Here is a 22,790-nt window from a genome sequence, read left to right on the forward strand (position 1 = left end):
CCAATCACAAAGCCTCAGTCTCATCTTTCTCATCTGTTCATCAGAGCATTGTGAGTCTGTACTTCCTTACTTTCTCCATGAGAAGAGAAGGCTATGAAAGGCAGGGTCTATGTCTTTCGGTCTGTGATTTTTCCACTAGGGGTGATCAGAAACTTTGTAAGTAATTTTTAATATTAGGTTACTTCTTGTTTCTTTTAAGTCTATGTTTTAACAATTATTTCTGCAGTTATAATTAGTTAATATGTATCAGCAAATCATATCACATTCCATGATTTATCAAGATGGTCCTGTCTCATCACTCCCTCAGTTAGGTGTCTTTGGCCAGGATCATCACATGGGGTCTTACTCTCTCCCAGCCAATTACTGAAACCATATTTTAAAAGAAATATCTGAAATACCCTCTCCTTAAACAATTGGCTTCTAGGGGTACAGAAAGCACATTCTTATAAATTTGCTGTTTAGAATGCCAGAATATTGAAGGGATGGACTGTATGATTTCTCATTTCAGGGGCCAAGATAGTTACGAAACCATGCGACCATCAGCATCTGGTTCAGTAACGCTGTGGTTTTCCCCTTGGGAGAAACCCGTTGCAGAGAATGATAAGCTAGAAGCAAAGATAATTAGCAACTGGTAGAACAATCCTCCACAAAGGGTGCTGATTAGAATGGAGCAGCGTCCACTTGGAAGGAGGCATTGAGCCACTGGAATGGGCAGAAATGTACTTCATTTTAATCGATATTTTGGAGAAGATTAAAAAGGGAAGGCTAATCACAGCATCAGATATGTAGAAGCCAAAAGACTGGGCGCACGGCAGAACCAGGATCCAAGTTATCCACAATGGGCCAGTGATGGGCTGAGCACAGCAAAGGGAGATTTGACAGGGTTCACTGGAAGGTCTCTGCCACAGAGAGTGCTGGTTGGCTCCCAATACCCAGTCTACTCTTTTTCTCTTTTTAGTAACAAAATAAGCTATTATATCCATGTGACTAATTTCTGGCTCATGAAACGTAAGGAGTATTGGGTGGGAGTTCTGAGAAGACTGCTCAAAGAGCTGACTTGGCTAGGAAGCGCAACCTTTGGACTCTTCAGCCTTTTCTGTGTCCTGTAGTCTGTGATGCCTTAAAGGAGCTTGTGCGGTCACCTTGGACCACAATGTGACCTTGAGCGTCACTGTTGATGACACTGTCAAATTAAATGTCTATTCTGTAGTTGGCGATGGACAGGGAAGCCTGGCGTGCTGCGATTCATGGGGTCGCAAAGAGTGGGACATGACTGAGTGACTGAACTAACTGAACTGACTAAGAGTACCTGTGCACGTGGCCTTATTTGGAAATAAGATCTTGGCAGATAAAATCAAGTTAAGGTGAGGTCATACAGTGGGCCCTAATCCAGCATGACTATATCCTTATAAGAAGAAGAAAAGAGACACAACTGTGATAGCAGAGACTGTGGTGATGCATTTGCAGGCAAAAGAATGCCAGGGATTACCAGAAGCTGGAAGAGGCAAGGAATGATCCTCCTCTACAGGTTTCAGAGAGGGAAAGAGTCCCCTATGATGCCTGGATATCAGACTTCCAGCTAGCCTCCAGAACTGTGAAATAGGAAATTTCTGTTGTTTTAAGACACTCACAGTTTGAGGTACTTCATTATAGCATCCCTAGGAAACTAATACAGTACTAATGGAGTCTTACATTAGGTAAAAATAAACCACCTGCATCTCAGAAAACCTGATAAGGCATGGCTTAGCAATTTTATGTGCCAAGAAATTATGTGTTTGAGTACACAGAACATGCAAAATGAATCAATGCTGTGAATATGGATGTCAAGAAAGTTAATGCAACCCTAAAAAGACTTCACAGAAATTTATTACCTAGAAAAAGCTGGTAGTGGCAGGTTCATTTTGCTCTACACTAGTGGTAATGAGAGCTATCCAACAGCTGTGCGCAATTTGGGGCTAATCATTTTATCAGGACATAAACCCTGGACTAGGATCATTATTCTGAAAGCAAAGCACTAGAGAAATGGTTGAAGATCTAAAGATACTTGGCCTAGCAGGGAAAAGCTTAGGAAGATAGCTACTTTCAAGTACCTAAAAGGTTCTCAGAAAACAGGCAAAGAGTAGGTGCTTACCGAAAGCAGGAAAAAGGAAGATCAGTCTAGCCTTGTATAGCACCATTTAGCTAAACTAGGACCAACAATGGAGGCATATGACAAATTGAGACCAAACACAAGATCTCTCTAAGTAATGAAAACAAAATAAACTTCAAAAGCATATTGAAAGAAGCAACTCAAATGTTCATGAACAGATAAATGGATAAATACATTGTGATATATCTACTCAATGAACTATTATTTGGCCATAAAAAGTAATGAAGTACTGACACAGGTTACAACTTGGATTAAACTCAGAAACATTATGCTAAGTGAAAAAAGCCAGTTACAGAATGTCACATACTGTATGGTTTCATTTATATGAAATATCCAACCTAAGTAAATCCATAGAGACAGAAAGCAGATTAGTTGTTTCCAGTAGCCCCCAAAATGGGAAGGAATAGGGAGTGACTGCCTAACAAACAAAGGGTTTTTTTGGGCGGGGGGTGGGTGATGAAAATGTTTTGGAACTAGACAGAGGTGGTGATCACTTAACACTGTGGATGCACTAAATGCCACTATATTATTCACTTTAAGATGGTTAATTCTGTCATGTGAATTTCATCTCAATAATTTTTTTAAAAATAGAAAAATACTATACTGAAAGGAAGGCTAGTATCTGCTTCATGGTAGGCAAATCTGTATGTAGAATTTAGCAAAAAGTGTTAGTCGATCAGTCATGTCCAACTTTTGCAACCCCATGGACGGTAGCCCACCAGGCTCCTCAATTCATGGAATTTTCCAGGCAAGAATACTGGAGTGGGTAAACATTCTCTTCTCTAGGAGATTTTCCCAACCAAGGGATCGAACCCAGATCTCCTGCACTGCAGGCAGATTCTTTACCATCTGAGCCACCAGAGAAGCCCAAAACTCTGCATCAAAACAGAAGCACAGGAAAATCAGAGCAGAGAATTCCAAAGGGTCCTTCATGATAAAAGCCCATTGTCTACTGGAGGGTAACCAATGACTCAGTACAGCTGTTTGAGACTTTCCATCATAGTCCCAAGTTTCTCTTCCTATACAGCTTATGATTACTTCCTTAAGAGACCACAACTGTTTTCATCTTACACAGAAACAAGACATTGTCCCACATAGCCTGGCAACATTCACACTGTCTCTAAGTTACTTTTTAAATCAATAATCCATCAGCCACAGCCATAATGAAATTGCAACATACAATGATCACGAGTTCAGTATTTCCCCTCTCCCATGAAGGCCAGAGTCCTACATGTACAAACGTTCTGTTACAAAAGATTTTAACAATTCTACAATTAAGGGTAATGTGAGAAACACTAGGGGTGTCCCACAGTAGGACCGGAAGTCATTTTAGTGCTTTCCTCATAAGAGGCCTTTAAGAAATTTAGTTGAATAAACCAAACTCTGCCACAGTGCTCCTACCGCCCCCCCCCCATTCCAGCCAGGAGTAGCAAGTGGGTCACATGCAGATATTTTCTCATCTCCACATCAAGAACAGCAATGTTAATGAGAAAAAGTTTAACTTGGTTTCAATCTCAGTTCTAATTAGAAAACAAAACCAAACTAATGCTTTATTTTTGGTTAATTACATAATATAAGATCCCCTGTGTGTTCGGATCACAGCGATACAGACTTGACCACCTTAATAAGTCAAAAACCCACATCCTTAAAATAAATATATATTAAAATAATTATTCACTAACTTGGATAAGTCTTATCTCTATCATCAGTGTGAAAAAAGGTTCTATTCACTTGGGAACTTACACATACAGTGGAGTTTTCATTCCTGTATTTATTTGCACTTTCTATGTGCAGAGAATGCCCAGAGAGTGTATTTCTCATAATCAGAAATTTGTATACTGTTAAATTGCCATTAACCTGAAAACTCTTAACTGATTTCTTTATTTCTGTTGTTTTTTTTTTTTTTTTTTTAAGCTATCTAAGAGAGACACGTCTAAAACCCTGGGAACAAAACTGTCCCAGCTTTCTTTCTCATAACTCTGGCAAGATAAGCCAGAAGAAGAGCCAGCTCTCAAATCCCAAGTCAATTCTGGGAAGTACTCAAGCCAACTACAACACAGGACTAAATGAGAGTAGATTTATTATGTGAAGATCAGATTGGCACAGTAAGAGGTAAGTATTATACCATCAAACTTGGCAATGTATTTAAAGTCCTCACTAGTTAAGCATTAGGAAACTCTAATGTCTATCCCCATACAGATAATTACAAATACCTAATTCTGCCCACAGATATCGATTTTATATAATACATGTAATGCAATCCTAAACTAGCTTTATAAATAAGGAAATGTCCTGTTCGTTGCTATGTCCCTAGTCCCTAGCAAAGTGCCTAGGGTATAATAGGTGTTCAATAAATTATGATTAAATGAAGGTAATGTATGACTGACACACAATCACCCAGAACTTAAGAACCAGATAAGCATAATCCTGCAAAATAGATCCTCTGGAAAACCCTAATTACAATGATCTTGCCCATGGCATCACTGATTCTGGAGCCACTTTAGAATGATCTCTAAAAAGATATAGCTTTTTCTTCCTATTAGGAAAGCCCAGGAACATCATAAACAGAAGTAAGAGACTTCCTACTCATCACTAGTAACTGAAAATGAACTGAAGAGGAGTAGGCTCAGTCGCACTGTTAAGGTCCCTGCAAGGAATGGTGAAGAGCAAGATCACCAACCAGGATGCTCTGAACCTCCAGTTATTCCAGGGGGTCATGTTCTGAGCAGCAACATGGCCTGAGGAGCTAAATGCCCCTGAGTAGCTGGTAAATGCCTACCTAACATGCTCCCATTTTGAGGACAAGAAAATGAAGGGAAAAAATACTTCAAAATGTGTGTGTTGGTTCACTCATTTTAAAAAGGTTCATAAATGATAAAACATAACCTGATGTATTAAACCACTACCAATAACATCATCAGCACTTACTGGAAAGTTACCGATCTACTAGCTGTACATTTTCCTTGTACTTTCTGTCACCAAGAATGGAATCCTAAGATTGGCTGACTTTCTAAGAACTAATTCAGTTTTCATTGAACATGATTTGATGAGCTAGATGTTTAAAAAATCTCAAAGGCAGCATCGGTTCATGAAGCAAGGTGATTCCCCTGGAGTCTACAACTGGATTGATGACTCACACTAAATATATATACTTTTGTTCTCTTTCTGCACCTGCTGATGCAAGTCATAAGACGAGACTGACGTAAAAAGAATTCGCTACAACAACTAATTCTCACTTATGTGTGCCGTATTTTTAAAAAAAATCTACCGTCTAATTAACAAAGACATACTAAAAATAAGTCAAGGAACATTTTATACCTATCAAATTAGTTAAAAATAAATGAATGATAATGCACAAATGCTGCAAAGGTAGAGGTAAAACTGGCACCTAAGTTGGGATAATCCATTTAGAAAGCAGTATGGCAACCTGAATCATGTCTACATTAAATTTACGCACTTGGATGTGTACTGTTGATAAATATTTCAAATAATAAATAATTTAAGCAGGAAATCATTCATCACAATTTTCTAGTAAAGGGGTAGTAAAAGTAGCCTAAATTGTCCAATGAAAGGAATGGTTAAATTTGTGTTTACAAGTTTAGTACTGAAAATTAAATAGCAACAGAGACAGATGCTCAACAAAAGATAAACATGATATAAAAGCATATCTTCACTATGACTGAAACCACGTAAAAATACATATGGATATGCATAAGAACAAGGGAATATACAATGGTGGCAGCCACTTGTAATTCTTGTTAAATTCTATTAAGTGTTATATTATGTTAAAATATTTTCCTAAAACTAGCCTGTGTATCAACTCTTTTCAGTGAAAAGATCTGAAGTCAAAATTTTGTTAAAACTGGTCTATGAGTTAAAAAATAAGTAAATAAGTAACAAGCTTCCTATTCTCACTCTTCTCACCCAGATCATTATAAATCCTTGGACCAGAAAAATTTGGAAAGTGAGGCACATAACAGTCCTATATCAGTGAAGTAGACTGCACCTTATCATTTTACAGGTTCTGTGACAGTCTACAGTAAGTCCTGTTTAACCTTGACTATCTGACATGAGTTTGAGTGAACTACGGGAGTTGGTGATGGACAGGGAGGCCTGGTGTGCTGCAATTCATGGGGTCTCAAAGAGTCGGACACAACTGAGCAACTGAACTGAACTGAACTCAGAGTTGGCTTGAATTACTTGATCACAAAATCCGCTTTGCCTGGAAGACCTTCAAATACCCCTCTCCCGACACGGGAGCAAATGCTGCTTGGGTCTATGATGTTCACAGTGGGTGACAGAGGGACGGCATCTTAATTACCAGGAAAGTGCTTCCAGACTGCGTGCTCACCAGATGGGAGTCACTGAGAGTCTATGTACTGAGGTGAGAAAAGGTTTGAGAACTACCCCTCTGTGCTGCTACTCAGAAACAATGAATTCCACAAAAATCAAATCAGCCCTTTATGGTACAGGTTTGGGAGGTTTTTTTTGGCCTTTGCAAAAGGGGTTCTGATCTACTCTGAAGATAACAGTAGCTTCTACAAAAGTTATCTCTTCTCTGTAATTAAAAAGTGGTAACCAAAGACATCTGAGTAACCCATAAAAGAACTAATCAGTTTCTCTTTTAGTTATAAATATATACTGTTCATAATGTGAAAATTAAAGCATGTATCTTTTTTGAAGTCTGGATATTTTGTTAAATACATGTGTGTGGTAGTAGGGTATCACCACAGGGCATATACCAAATATCCACTTCCCAGAAGTTACAAGCTAACATCCCCATGCCCTGCCACGTACAGTTCTTGAGCACAAGGCGACCATTACCTCTAGTCGAAGTGTAGCTTTCATGCAGACTTGGCAAAGGGGTCCATTTCGGGAGAACTGAAGGGGAAGGTGCCGAGTTCGATTTCGACATGTGGGCTCTTCACAAATCAACCAGCCCTGGAGAGACAAAGAGAATGCTTCAGTCCTATCACCACCATTTGTACTGTATCAACCAATACAAACAAAAACCCTTTCGTGATCAAGATAAGACTTATCGTGATCAAGGTAGATTCATGTCATCCAACAGATTCTGAAATAGCTCCCTACCCTTCTTTCCTGTCATGTTAATTTGATCTATGTGCCAAACATAAAAATTAGGAAACTCATAAAGTTTGGAAAAAAAAGAGAGAGATCACATGAGACATTAGTTTCTTTACTTAAAAGAAATACTCCTGCCACCTAATATATCAAAACCTCCCAATAAAAACTCATGATTACATGCAGAATGTAAACTGATGGGTTTTAGTTCAGTAGCCTGCTTATTGGAGAAGGCAATGGCAACCCACTCCAGTACTCTTGCCTGGAAAATCCCATGGACGGAGGAGCCTGGTAGGCTGCAGTCCATGGGGTCGCTAAGAGTCGGGCACGACTGAGCCACTTTACTTTCACTTTTCACTTTAATGCATTAGAGAAGGAAATGGCAACCCACTCCAGTGTCCTTGCCTGGAGAATCCCAGGGACGGGGGAGCCTGGTGGGCTGCCGTCTCTGGGGTCGCACAGAGTCGGACACGACTGAAGCAACTTAGCAGCAGTAGCAGTAGCAGCCTGCTTATTTAACTTATATGCAGAGTACATCATGAGAAACGCTGGGCTGGAGGAAGCACAAGCTGGAATCAAGATTGCTGGGAGAAATATCAATAACCTTAGATATACAGATGACACCTTACGGCAGAAAGTGAAGAGGAACTAAAAAGCCTCTTGATGAAAGTGAAAGAGGAGAGTGAAAAAGTTGGCTTAAAGCTCAACATTCAGAAAACGAAGATCATGGCATCTGGTTCCATCACTTCATGGGAAATAGATGGGGAAACAGTGGAAACAGTGTCAGACTTTATTTTTGGGGGCTCCAAAATCACCACAGATGGTGACTACAGCCATCAAATTAAAAGATGCTTACTCCTTGGAAGGAAAGTTATGACCAACCTAGATAGCATATTAAAAAGCAGAGACATTACTTTGCCAACAAAGGTCCGTCTAGTCAATGCTATGTTTTTCCAGTGGTCATGTATGGATGTGAGAGTTGGACTGTGAAGAAAGCTGAGTGCCGAAGAATTGATGCTTTTGAACTGTGGTGTTGGAGAAGACTCTTGAGAGTCCCCTGGACTGCAAGGAGATCCAACCAGTCCATTCTGAGGATCAGCCCTGGGATTTCTTTGGAAGGACTGATGCTGAAGCTGAAACTCCAATACTCTGGCCACCTCATGCAAAGAGTTGACTCATTGGAAAAGACCCAGATGCTGGGAAGGATTGGGGGCAGGAGGAGAAGGGGATGACAGAGGATGAGATGGCTGGACGGCATCACCAACTCGATGGACATGAGTTTGGGTAAACTCTGGGAGTTGGTGATGGACAGGGAGGCCTGGCGTGCTGTGATTCATGGGGTTGCGAAGAGTCGGACACGACTGAGCAACTGAACTGAAGTGAAAGGCCATTACTAAAGTAAAGAATATACTGAGTAGAAATGAATGACTTTCCCAACAGCTGACTACTTAATTGCTCTGATCAGTTTCCTTCTCCATAGAATGGGCACAATAATAACACTTTCTGTATAGGTTTGTTATAATGATGGGATACATTTAAAGTGCCTACAACTATCTTTGACATAAAAGAAACACTTAAAAATGTAAGCAATTATCTCCTTTTTAATGAAAACAGATTCTTTTATGCATGCTCCCTGGAGGCATAAAATTGGCTGCAATGTTTTCAAGGACAACTTCAACCAACCACTCTTTTCCAGTAGTTTCAAATAGCCTTTGCCCACTTCCCTGGCCTTTAAAACCCTCCTCTTCTCTCGCTTTCTTTCTTCAGGTACTTTCTCTCACAGTCCTTGTTTAAATTTTCTCATATAGATGTGGTAACAACATATCTGTTAACTTAAATGAGCTCTGTTTGCTATAAAACTGAACTGTTAAACACAGAATTCTTTAAGACTTCACATGTGGGGTTGAGCAAAGCTCTGGTGTTCTTATGAAGGCACCAGTGCCTGTGGGCTTTAGTGCTACATGTATTAGGCATGAGAGCCCTAAGGCAAATGAGGGTGAAACACTAGGGGATAAAGGTGAACAAAGTATGTTCCCTTGTTGCATGTGGTCCCCACCTGGGGAGCCATGAGTAGGGAACCAGCTGAATTTGGGTGTTCGGAGTATTTGGTGAAGTGGAACTTCTGAACTGGTCTTCAGGAGTAAGTAGAGGTTTAGTAGGTGGAGGAGGCAGGGAAGACAACTTAGGCAGAGAGAAAATGTGCACAGGAGTGAAGAGAGAATGATGTGTGATATGGCGGTGATACGATGAAGCAAAGGATCAATGACATGTTTAACCATACTCCCTGTTTCGAAACTGAGCAACCTCAGTTTCAGAAAAGGCCAACACCTTTTCTCTCCGGATAAGAGCAGCATATAGACAAATATTGCTGAATTACTTTAGGGACTTTCATCTGTCGCTTATTAAAGTTGTCATGTGGCATTAATCCAAAGCTGTAGGATGTCCCCGCTCAGTGTTCTGTTGAGTGACCTCAATCTTCTTCTTGGAAGTAGCTACAACCAAACTCAAGCGAAAGTGCCCAGAATCAGTTCTTCCAGCTCGTTATGGCTTTCACACCAGAGAAAGTACACTGTAGAACTTTCTGACTCAAATAAAAGATGCTGCCTTTAGAGAATATAAAATTCATCTAGACAATACATTCAGAATATACTTCACTCCCACCTTCAGTAGGAACATCAACTTTTCAGGTAGAGTCTCAAGGAATCCTTATGAAACCTTTAATATATGCCCAGAATTGTATTAAATACTGTGGGGAATAGGCAGAGTCCCCAGGTATACAGTCTCAGGAAGTTTTATCATCTAAATAGGAAAGCAAGATCCACATACACAAAAACAAAACAGCAATTCGCTATGGTATGGTTTTAAGAACCACCTTGCACAGTACCAACTAAAATAACAGAGAAGAGATTGAGTCGAGTGGATTCTACTGATCTGAGACATACAGCTACTACCATAGCAAAAGACCCTGAACTAGAAAAGAGAATCAGTGGTTCCTAGTCACAGGCAACTCTTTCAATTCCTAGGGCCTATTACCAATTTTCTTGATCTGAGGATACATTTTAAGAGTTCTGAAATTCAGATGCCTTTACAAATAACATGTATTTGTTCCCTCCAAAAAAGTCATTAAGAGTGCAGCTCAAAATTGATGGTCCTCAAGAATTAAAGAAAAAATATACTTTGGTTTAGCATGTTCCAGGCATGGGGGAGACAGAGGGATAATGGGATTGACAGCAACAGCTGGTAGTACATTTTAAATGTAGCTTATAAAACAAAAGGTGAGACTAGTTGTTTCTGGAAGTACCCTACATGGGCTTGGGCTTAAATGCATATTAATAAAGGAAACAGTAGCATTCAAGGGAAATGATGTATGAAAAATACAAGAATGAACCACCCATTCATTTATTTGGATTTCTGACACTACATTTGCTACCTGAGACTTTACACACTTGGGAACACTTATCAGTTAATAGTCACAACCACAGTTGTAATTCATTCAATTCTTAACAAAATTTTTTAAAAAGCAAGCAGGTAAGTCAATTATCATGTTTTGAGACAATAAAGTATTGAGTACCAGAATACAACCCAGGGTTAAAATTATTTTTTAATTTTTTAAATACAATGTTCAAAAAGCTACAGTTCTTTTCAGGTGTTTTTGAAACTTGATTTTATTAATTTACCACAACTTCATGACTCACCAGGTGAGCTGCCATCCAGGGAGATGCTAAATTGTCACCTCACCTGTTTCTAAAGCAAACACCCAACTCTATCTCTGACAGAGTTACTAACTAAATGTCCTTTCAAATCATATAGAAAACAGATAATATAATTTGTCTAGACTTCCTACCAGTTATAATTAACATTAAAGAGGTCTTTTCTTCTTTGTCACCTCTCTATTCAGTACTTATTTGGGTTTGTTTGTACTTACTATCTGTTAATCTCCCTTTACAAATGACAACAATAACTAGTGCTATTATGCATGGAAATTAAACATGCTGATAACTGTGTGAAGGGAACTGGGGCTGAAAAAAAATATTAGAAGCCTGTAACTCTTTATGCCTATTGTTTTATTTTAATAATTAAGCTTTTGGTCATGGTGCATTTTAAATAAGACTCTTTAATGGGGGAAAGAGGCCCCAATTATATTTAATATATGTTTTGCTTCCATTCAGTTTTGTCAAGTACATTTGGTTAACCCTTTGTTTCCCCAGCAAATATTGACTGACTGTGTTAAACACACCCTTCAAGGAACATTTGAGCTGTTAAAAATAAATATGTCAGATTTTTGAAAATATTCCATGATGAAGCAAATCTTACAATATCTCACAGTGCATTTTGCCTCCCATAGGTGATAAAAGCAAAAGAAAATACCAATGTTGTATAAAATCTCTTTGAAGTAACACAAGGGCAAAAATAAACTTATTTTCATTTCCCATGTTGGGAAATAACATGCAGCCCAAAGGTACATTGCCAAGTTAGTGAAGGAAAAAGAAAATTTAATAATGTGTAGCTTTTTGAAAACTCCAACCTATAAAAAGGTTTGGCTTTAAAAAAAACCCAGAACCACTCTGAGGATGTCTGCGATCCAAATATGTCATCTTATTATGCAATACCATGTGTAAATCCCAAATTGTCATAACCAAGAAGAATAGGGTCATTAAGTTTTCAGATGGCTACTTTAACCATGTTTATAAGTAGAGGGTTCAAACGAGGTGAAGCCAGCCTGTCCAAGCGCAAAACAAACCTTTATCAAAACATGCAAAACTCTTATCACCTGTTGCTTTAGTCTCAGCATCACTAATACCTTGAAATCATTGTGTATGAAATTGTGTTAAATGCTGATTGGTTCTGATTGCTAAATTATATTTCTGAGGCCTCAACAAAAATGGTTTCTGTCTTCACATGCTAAAAAGAGATCGATTTTCACTTGTAGCTGAGGCATTCCTAACAGTTGCACCTTAAACACAAATTGCTATTAATTTGTGTACATCTCTATTTCTAGAAGGATGTACACACAGAAATCACCCACACACGGAAATGTGGTGCATAAAAGGCATTCAAACTATCTTTTGAAGAAAATAAATGAATAGAAGCAATAAAATAAAAAATGCACAGGATCAGGTTTATGGAAAATAATAGGGGTTTAAAAGTCACAGTAGAAAAAAAATTTACAGTAGTTTTCATACTCTTTAATCAAATATATGGGGTCCTTCACCAATTTCCAGTCAGTCACCAAATCTGTCCATTGGCCTTATAGTTCCATTATCACCAACCGCACTCGAACCCAGACCTCAATGATGATCTACTGTGGTAGCCTGTGCCAGGTTTCCCTGACTCCATACTCTCCCACAGCCAACGCACAGCCTTTCCAAGACCTCTCTACTCCCATCCTCCAATTGTATACCTTCCTATACCAGGCTTTGGTCCCATTCCTCCTTTCTCACTATTTGTCCCATAGTGCTGGCTTTCTGTCATCATCACTTTTTGCCTATTGCCAACTCCCTGTTCCTGCTCATGCCACAGAACCTCTGCCTAAAATGCCCATTCACTGAGCATCATTTACATTCCTCGCCTGTAAAATTTCCCCAACCCTCAGGGACTTCTTCTTCTAGTCCAGTAGCCACTGAACAGACCCTGCTGTCCACTGTCCTGGAACCATCTTTATCATACCTTCCTAACTGGATGGTCAGGCCCTTGGGGAATGACTCGTTTTGGATATGGTAGTGTCTTACCCAGTCTCTAGCACAAAATGTTTACACTCAATGAAGAAAACTGAACAGGTATGAAAAAGTGCACTTGAGCATGCTCTCTCCCCTCCCACTTATTAATAGGTGATTTTGTATGAAGGGGCCAAACGGCTCTCTAAGCCTCAGTTTCCTCATCTATGATACCAGATGTAATAATGTTTATCCTATTAGAGTTGCTCAGAGGACCAAATAAGAAAGCCCACACAAACGTTCAGTAAGTGTCAACTATTGTTATTCTCCAGTACTGGGGGACATCAGTGCTGTACTTATAGCTGACAACTCACTATTCTAACTAGGAAAGAACCTGGTCAATTTCCACCTGATGTTATCCCCAAATGGAGAACTACAAAGAGGGCTAACTGGTAAGATTAGGCAGAACTGCTTCTCAACTTGATTGCAAAATATTACAACTATGCCATCAACACAAAATTTCTGTTTTTCCTAATAAAATTATACTGGATTTGAAGTTATAGATGGCAGAATAGACAGTAAGGAAAGTGCTTTATTTAGGGATTCACATAGATTCAAGAGACAACAGAACACTACTGCAGTGATGTATGATTTATTTAAAACTGTAATGGCTCTCCAGGAGTGCAGTGACAGGGTCACAGGGCGAGGTCTGCCAGCATGCATGCTCTTACAGAGTTCATCATATCATTACTATTTTTCTATAATGGCTGTTAACTGCTCCTCTCCCCAAACTATATGCACTTTGAGAATACCAGACACTCTTTTCACCCAAAACCATTTATAAATGTTCTGGAGTTCCCTTACAGTAACATTTTTCTGTCACAGAATTATTCCCAGTGTAAAATGGGCCTTCTTATAGACAGTGCACAGTATGGGCCCACAGCTGCTTTTGAAGAATGACATGTTATGATTTGGGATTTCCAGAAATATCAAAAAACAAATTGCTTTCTGACCCACATTTGCACCCAAAACTGGGAGAAAATTTTCCTAAGATCTCTAGGGGAAGTTTTAACATGAATATAATTTTACTTTTAAAGTTAAATCTTCTACACTGCAACATCCTGGCACATCAGAGTGATTATTAAGTCTCAGAGAGGTGCCAGAGTAGGAGATGAAAGAGCAAATCAGTAAAAATATACACATACACTAACTATTCACCAAAGTTAATACAAAAATATTTTTAAACAAAATTACCAAACAAAAGAGAAGTAGAAAATGCCTCATCGGTCAATGTAAGAATTTTAAATATTATTAAAATTGATTTTTAAAGTAAGACATCTCTTTAAGTGAACAGTCACATGTCATTTCATCCAAGTTATTTGAAACTTATTGATCTTATCATTTGTGCAAGGACCATACTCTGCCATCAGTTTGCTCAAAGCATAATGGAGCACTCCCAAACTGTTATGATAGGTTAGATGCAAACAGTGGTCCTCATTTAGACACATAGAATAGCACTACAAGTGGACAAATTCCAACCTGAGCAATTGTATATTACATGATAAATTAGCAAGTTGTTCTGCTTTGCCTCGCATCAAATCCAATACCATAGTCTTGTTATTTTAATTTGCAATCACAGGATGAGCATCAGAAGATGTACCTGAGGCACATTAGAGAGCCCCATGGAAACCATCTTCTTCTGCTATGCTGTGAGCAGAGAAAGCCAACAATTACCAGCAATTTTATTTTACCACTGTAGGACAATACTAGAACAGTTAAAATCATCTCCGTGCAAGCAACCAGGGAAAATATACTTAGAATGACTTTATGTGGAAAATTACATTTTGGGGGAAAAAAGTTCAATGGAGGACATGTATCTTTCTGTATGGGCAGCTAAAATCTCTCTTAGTATATTCAAGTCTATTCTATAAAATGCTCTCTCTATTTATCCAACTCAAAAGCAAGCTACATTCTTAGGCTATAATAGGTCACAACTAAGTACACAGTACCTTGCTTCAGGAATAATTTTGCTTTGTCTGTCAACTGTCAACAAAGCACAAAGAGCTCATGCAACCCAGCCATGTACTGTGGATGTTAGAGATCTAACAAAATACAAATAGTAAGAACACAAGATTTCCGCGCTGCCCTGCTTTCACTTTACAAGAGAAATTGAAAGCATTTTCCTCTCCACATTCCATTAATCTCTACTGTATTACACATTTTTTCATAAAACACTCTTTTCTCCCTATGTGAAGCCACAAGTGACTTGGGGATGTTATATTCCAACCATGATGAATGTCCGACTTTCCAACATGAATGGTTATAAATGGATGTGTCAGTTAAGGCATATAGTTATTTCAACAAGGAAAAAAGAAAGAATCAAATGGAATGAGATGGAAAAATGGCTACTCTGATGCTCATTAATGTTTTAGTGATGAGGCCACTGAGAAAAATTGTTCATTACTTCCAACATGGCTCTTACCCTTCAAGTCCTCGCTCTTGAAAAAACATCACCTTAGGTATGTGCACATACTAACAAGCTTCAAAAGTTAACTAACTCAAGGCTTAGTTTCATCAATATGTACACAGAAAAAAAGACTGGAAGGAAATACTCTAAAAAGCTATCCATGATTATCTTTTAGGTAGCTTTTTCTGTTTCTATATTTTGTAAATTGTCTACAAGTACATATTGTTTTTATAATCAGAAAACTATTATTAATGAGGAAACAGACAGTTTTACCAAGAGTATTCTGTATAACTGAACCACTAACACATCTGAAAAATATTTTGAGCTATAATAAGCGTTTGGTTGTTCTCAAATTTTCAAAGAATGGGCTTATGGGATAAAAAGGCATTTGAAAAAAATTTTTGTTCACTCTATCAGATATTTCAACAATAGGTTAATTTAAGCACATAAGCAGCTTCCAAGCAGAATGGCAGGGCATGTATTATTAGTATTAGACACATATATGAAATTAGGCTATTCACTATAATGCACACAGCCTTCCACGGAATATGATTTTAATACTTTCCTTTATGACGCTGCATCTTCAAAGGTAGGTAATAAATCAGTTTTAAAGAATGGTGCTTTGTTCCCCAGACCCCCTCCCCTGTCTTTATTCAGTGTACACATGGATCAGCTCAGATGTCCAGGGTAGGAACTGATTAAAAAATTCAATCAGGAAGGCATGCCTAGAAATTTATTACTAGGAGAGTTTCTTTTCTTTGCTCAAGTCTAGCTAAAAGTAAATTTTATTGTTTGTTTGTTTACAAGCTAGTATTTACTGGTATGAGTTAATGCAGTATTCCTGGGTACTGAAAAACATGTTAAAACTGAACTTTATGCAGTTGTCTCAAAGGGCACCTTAAAATCAGAGTGGACTTCAAACCATCACCCGGCAATATTTGTTCATTTAACTTTAATTATTTTCTCCTTGAGAATGGTACTAATGAAACTGAATATCTTTCATGGTTTCGAAGGACCGTTTGAATAGTCTGTAAACAGAACTAAGGGTAGACAAGAGATCTGGCTGCGCCAGGGGGTTGCTAGGTGATGTAGAATGTAAACCCACAAACTTGTTAAGGTTTGCTTTGCTTTCATGCCACTTTCACACACTCTCAAAAGTTTTAAGAATTGATTTTTCAGGTGGCCATTAAACCCCCCCTCCTCCAAATTCTCCCCCAGATGCTCTGCCGGATGCAGAAGAGATGAAATCCATCTGACCTTTGGCTGTAACCTGGGAAACTTTTGCTTTTACATAAACGTAGGATCATGTATTTTATTACTGCCCATCACTGAAGAAGCAAATCCACAAAAGTGGATTTCCAAATTTCAAACTGACATGTCTCTTTTCTTATTCATCTTGTAATAAAATGAAGATTTCTTTTGAAAGGAAAAAAAATTGTGATCACAGCATAGAGGGATTCAGGGCATAAAACCCACAACACCATGGCAAACACCTAAGCACAGATTACCATCGTGACAGACCTCTCGGTTTAGTCCCTGGAGGCTCTCTTCTGGCCTATACACTAGGTCTCACTGCCTGTGAGGCTTCTCTCTGCCTCCCCCTCCCCCAAGCTCCTTTTAAAGTAGCTGATCAGAGATTGTCCAGTAAGAGCACTTTATTAGATCATCAGCCAGAGGGGTTCACAAGTACTGAGAGCAATGGGCTCAAATGCGGCACATCAGTTTTAATAGACCAGGGGCTACTAGTAAACTGCAGATACTGCTGAGAACTTTCCATGCACTGAACTCTTGAAAAAGCACCGTCTCTCCAGCTTAAATGCAGCTGCCTCTTTCAATGCCGCAAATGGGTAAATTTGACAAAAAAGCCACCATTAAGACTACATGAAAGGCTCAAGACAACATCCTTTCAATGCTTTGTACTTCAGTAATCAGATGTACTTACTCACCCCCTCCCCCAAACCCGATCAAGAACTATTTCTGAATGGTAGGAAATAATTCCACTTTGTACATCTTTTAGTTAATCAAGACTTTCTATTCAGCAATTTGACCTTTTGTTCAAAACAGGATTATCAGTTTTTTCGCCAGTTACCAAGGGCGACTCGCATGGTGAACATAATTGCAATAATTTGCAAAACACCATGGCAACCCACATTACAACTAGGTAAATACTGGGCTTTTGTGCTACATTGTTATTTTCAGAGATGCTGAAGTCAAAGAACGAATGACAAATGAACACAAAATTTATATTTGCTTTGTCTCAAAAGAGAAGAAAATTGATAACAAGAATTGGGGGGAAACCGACTACAGCTGTAATTTCTAACTTGATTAATTAGGATGGTAACAGTCCTTAACAGTATATTCAACAAACAGCCCTGACTTCGTCTCTCCACCCACCTCTCTCTATACCACTACCAGTATCCCCCCCAATCCAGACAAATTTTTTCAGCTTGGAGAACAAACATCCCCCATTTGCTCTTTTCTTCAACTTAATGGAATCCTTAATTGCAGAATATTGTTCTCCTGCTCTTCATGGCAATGAAAACGGAGAGAAACGAGGATAGAGTGCCAGGGCAGACAGGGAACTACAGTCAGTTTTTTCCTGCCTCTTTTGGACACCCCAGGCCCAATGATGAGACGGCATTTTTCTGGTATCAGCAGCTGTTTCATAGCAGACAATAAAGTAAAAACTATTTAGCTTTGCAGAAAAGCTACTTCTTTCCTCTTGGCAATACAAGGTAAGTCTACATGGTGAAATGAAGTTTCAGAATTTAAATACCAGAATGTAATTTGAGAAAATAATAATTTTTTAAAAAACCATATATTTTTTCTATAAAAGAATTATTAACTGTGCTCCTGTCCAAAAAAGCTGTTGAAATGCATGTGTTTGGTATTTGGGGAAGATGTTTGACAATAACATCCATGTGTTGAAAACCACTTTAAACTCAGAGAGCCCAATTCACAAAACAATCTAAAAATAAACTCACTACTGGGAAATTAATACAAAAATGAATATCATATTTTTCATTAACATGGTCTAGAAAACAGCATTGTCATCTTTTCTGTAATAAATGTGAGGATTAGGAAAGTTATATCAGAATTGTTTCACTCAGGTATGAAAGGCAGGTTTTACTTTATAGTAAGGAGTAGTTTTTTCTAAGAGGCACAAATTCTGCTGTAACACCTAGCTTTTGGAAAATTATCAAAATTGACTTTCCCACATAAAATGTAATGTTTGGGGATGAGAAAAGAAAAATACATAAAAAGGGTTTACAGAAGTTATACAGCCAAGATCACGAAAGATAAGAAGCACCAGATGTACTCTCAACACAGCCCAGCCTGCTTTCTTCCATCTGCTGATAACAAGGCAGAGGAAAAACAGTCCCTCTAATGATCTGCATATACAATCCTCTTAACTTTTAAAAAATCAAACCAACCTGATACTAAAATGGGTCCATTCTGTCAGGGCTGAAAACTCCCAGACAGATTTCTAAGATTCAGCTTAGAGAGATCACAATATAACGTTCTTCAGAATATGCCTCCAAAATTACAGATACTGTGATTTCTCCCGAGAAGTAGAAATCAAAAGAATGTGACATGTTAACTCCTTCTCAGTCAGTGACAACCTCTTTATACTTGGAAAATATATTTTATTTCTGGCTTAGTTCATTCCGAATTTACCATACCTATATTAAGTGCATTCCTACCTAAAGCTCAAATGTTAAAGAGGAAATGGAACCTTTAATGCCAGATGATAAAGGGTTCAATAAGCCTTCAACGCTTTTTGATCAAATAGACTTGACAACAGATGATAAAGGGGGCCTAAAATCATCATGGCACTTGAACCTTTTTTAAGAAACATACATAAATGAAATAATTTATAATCTACCTGGGATTTCTTCATTTATATTTTAATTAACATACTTGTTCCCTTCTGTCCCAACCTTTTGTAGTTTCTGTGGCTTTTGTGGTTCCCATGTTTTTTCCTCTCAACTGGATTGGATGCTCTTGATTTCCATTTGTGAAATGCAACATCTAACTGTCTATACTCCCGATAAATTACCCAAACCCCCAAATCAGGAATGACAAACACCAAGCCAGTGGACTGCATTCCATCTACAACTCTATCCCCATGGCTGATACAGGATGAAAAGTGAAAGAAAGTGAAAGTGAAGTCGCTCAGTCGTGTCCGACTCTTTGTGACCCCATGGACTGTAGCCTACTAGGCTCCTCTGTCCATGGGATTTTTCAGGTACAGGATGAAAACTAGCACTCAAAATGAAACCCAGCTGTTCTCCCCACCCTGAATCCTTCTTGCTCCTTCTCAACTCTGACTGCACAATGGACTCACCAGGGGAATGTTACAACACAGATTGCTGGGCGCCACCCCAGAGTTTCTGACTCAGTAGGTCTTGGGGTGGGGCCTGAGAATGTGCATCTCTAACAGGTTCGCAGGAGATACTATGGCTGCTGCTGGTCTCAGGACCACACTGCAAGAACCACCAGTGGTACAGAATGGGCATCAGGATTCCAATGTGTGGCTACAATTGAGATCCACTGTCTGAGTGATTCTCATTCTCTCTTGTACAAAGCGAACTGCTCATTATTATCTTCTGAAGAATAAACTTTATAAACAGGGGTACTAAAAACCCCTCCCTCTCAACTCTTTCTCCTTCAACATTTAGTCCTTCTTTAAATACTACTGATGTGATTCTCTCTTTTACTCTTTCCTGGTTCTCCATGTGCCATTAGAAATATTAACAAAGCCTAAAGAATTGACCAATTCCTACTTGATTTACAACATGTATGTAGCTTTAGTAAATTCTTCCCTTAAACCAATAAACAAAGAACCTTACTCTAAGCACTAACAATATAATTCCTACAATATGAACTATGATTCACTTAGGAATACACAATTTTAGGAGTGCTGGTGAAAATCGTTTATCTGAAACCAAGTGCAATTCCATTTTTGATGTTGGCAAGTAATATGAAATGTTATATTTGAACCTTAAATTTTAAAGTTGGAAGGAACTAAAGTTCTAAAAAACTCTAGTCTAATCCTTCACATTCTATCTAAAAGAAAATGAGGCCCAGGCAAAAGTAAACTCCTTGCACATTGTCAGAGCAATAAGCTGCAGGGCCACCCGGGTTTCTGAACCTTTAGCCCTAGCTCTTGGCTCTCTGTACCTACTCTCCCTAGTACATGAGCCAGGAGTCCTATATGGTTCCTGAGCACTTGAAATGTGGCTAGTCTAAACTGAACTGTGCTCCAAGCATAAAATATACAGTAAATTTCAAAGACAGTCCAAAAAAATATAAAGTATCCAACTGGTATTTTAAATATTCATTACAAATTGAAATAAGTCAAATACAATGGGTTAAGTAAAATGTATACCACAACTATCTCTCCCTTCGTTTTAAAAAATACAAAGAAAGTATCACATACACTGTTCTAAATCTTGCTTGTTTCCACTTAAGAGGAAATTCAATCCTATAAACATCAATGTTCTTTTTAATGGTGGCACAGAATTCTCTTGTATGATTGTAATAATTCAGTCAATCCTCATTTGACCAACAATTAGGCTGTTTTCAGCTTCTTACTATTACCAATAATGTGGCAAGAAATATCTTTGTACAGTACCTTTAACAATATCCACAAGTCCTGTACCTCTGTAGAGAGATACCCAAACTAGAATTGTTGAGTCAAAAGGTATATTCATTTAAAATTTTGACAAGATGTCATCTAACTGTGGTCCAAACAGGGTGTACCAGCTTATACTCTGACCAACAATATATGTGAATATTCCTCCCCCCGCCTTGCCTATGCTACCTATTTATTTTAATTTTTGGATCCCTGTCATTCTGATAGGTGGAAAATGGTATTCCTTTTAATGTCTGAACTTAAGAGTGAGCTTGAATATCTCTACCTGTGTTTATAAACCACTTGTATTTCTTCCTCTGAGTTGCTTGTTCATGTCCCTTACCAATTCATTTTTCTACTAGGTTGCTGGTCCTCTTCTCTTTGATTTGCCAGGTATAAAAATATGTGAAGGAAATTTGCCTTTTGTTTGCTATATGGCCAGCAAATATTTTTCCTTCTTCATCATTTCTCTTTTAACTTTATGGGGTATGTTTGTATGTGTAACTTTTGCCTTGCAGAAATTTTTATTTTTTAATTTGTAGTCAAATTTATCGATATTTTTCTTTTTCAGAATCTGATTTTTGTGCTGTTTGAAAAGCTCTTCCCACTCCAAGATTATTTTTTAAATATCTATTACTTTTATAGTTTACTTTTTTAGGTTTAAGTTTTTGACCCATCTGGAATTTTAGTATAGGGAGCAAGGGAGAAATACAACTGTATTTTTTTCCCCAGATGACTATTTCTTACTGATATGAACCATCTCTTTATGTAATTGTAAATGCAATTTTAGATCTCTGGACTTTCTATATTGGCTCCATCAAAATCAGAAGAGTACCAAAAGATCTTAATTACCCCTAAACTCCTCAAATTTTTAATAACCGGCAGGTCATCTTCTTTGTGGGAACTTGTGATTTCTTTTTGAAATAGAGGATGCTTTAAATTTATGGATAAACTTAAGAGAGAATGATCCTAAACTGCTGAAGAGTTCTAGTCAAGAATAGGATATACTTTCCCATTTACAAGCTTCAGTAGTATTTTAGAGTTTACTTTATATATGTATCTCCAGCACATTTCTTGTTAAGTTTATTTCTAGGTATTTAATCTTCTTAGTGATTACTAGAAATGGTATTTAGTCCTGCCATCATATTTTCTGAGTGTTGTTGGTTTAGATCAAAACTATTGATTTTTGATATTAATTTTGTAACTAGTGGCTTTATTAAATTTTTTTGGCCATGCCACACAGCTGAATTCCCTAAATTTGTTTAAGCTATATTACTTTCTTCATTGATTTCATTAGGTTTTCAGTGTTTGCATGGATCTGTAGACAATGATAACCTACCTCTTCCTTTTCTAATTCTTATATACTGTTTGATTTCCTTGTCTAATTACAATAGTTAATACTTTGAAAACTTGGTATTTGTCAACATTTTCATTGGGCTGCCTCTAGTATCAGATTTCCCAAGAACCCAAAAACTAAGCCATCAAAGGATCTCTGCTACTGGAAAAAACTGTATTAAAATCACTACAGACCTTTGGCTCAGAAGGCCTAAAATCAACACTTGGGGTGAACTTAATTTAAACATTTTAAATGTTGACAAAATACTAAAATGGTTCCTTTATATTTGGGGAATTAGTCCTCTTAAAAGCTCTCCTCCCTAACACAGTCTTTACTTAACCAATCACTTGTCCTGTCTCTGCCTCTAAAGAAAAAAAAAAGTGAACTTAGAGAGATCTCATCTTTGGGGGTCTCAGTCTCTTCTTTCATAAAGAAGGATACTGTATTAGGCTAGATGGTTTTAA

At 38.0% G+C, this 22,790-nt stretch overlaps 1 protein-coding gene across 1 annotated transcript in view; it reads right to left on the reverse strand.

Annotated features, from left to right (window-relative positions):
- Positions 1-22,790, reverse strand: part of POLA1 (DNA polymerase alpha 1, catalytic subunit) — a 283,316-nt gene that overhangs the window by 99,256 nt on the left and 161,270 nt on the right. The window contains exon 35 of the mRNA XM_013976637.2: positions 6,974-7,090. Within this exon, the coding sequence (XP_013832091.2) occupies positions 6,974-7,090 (117 nt within the window). The remainder of the gene's footprint in view (positions 1-6,973; positions 7,091-22,790) is intronic.

The sequence above is a fragment of the Capra hircus genome (assembly GCF_001704415.2).
Source record: "Capra hircus breed San Clemente chromosome X unlocalized genomic scaffold, ASM170441v1, whole genome shotgun sequence".
NCBI classification, from domain to species: Eukaryota; Metazoa; Chordata; class Mammalia; order Artiodactyla; family Bovidae; genus Capra; species Capra hircus.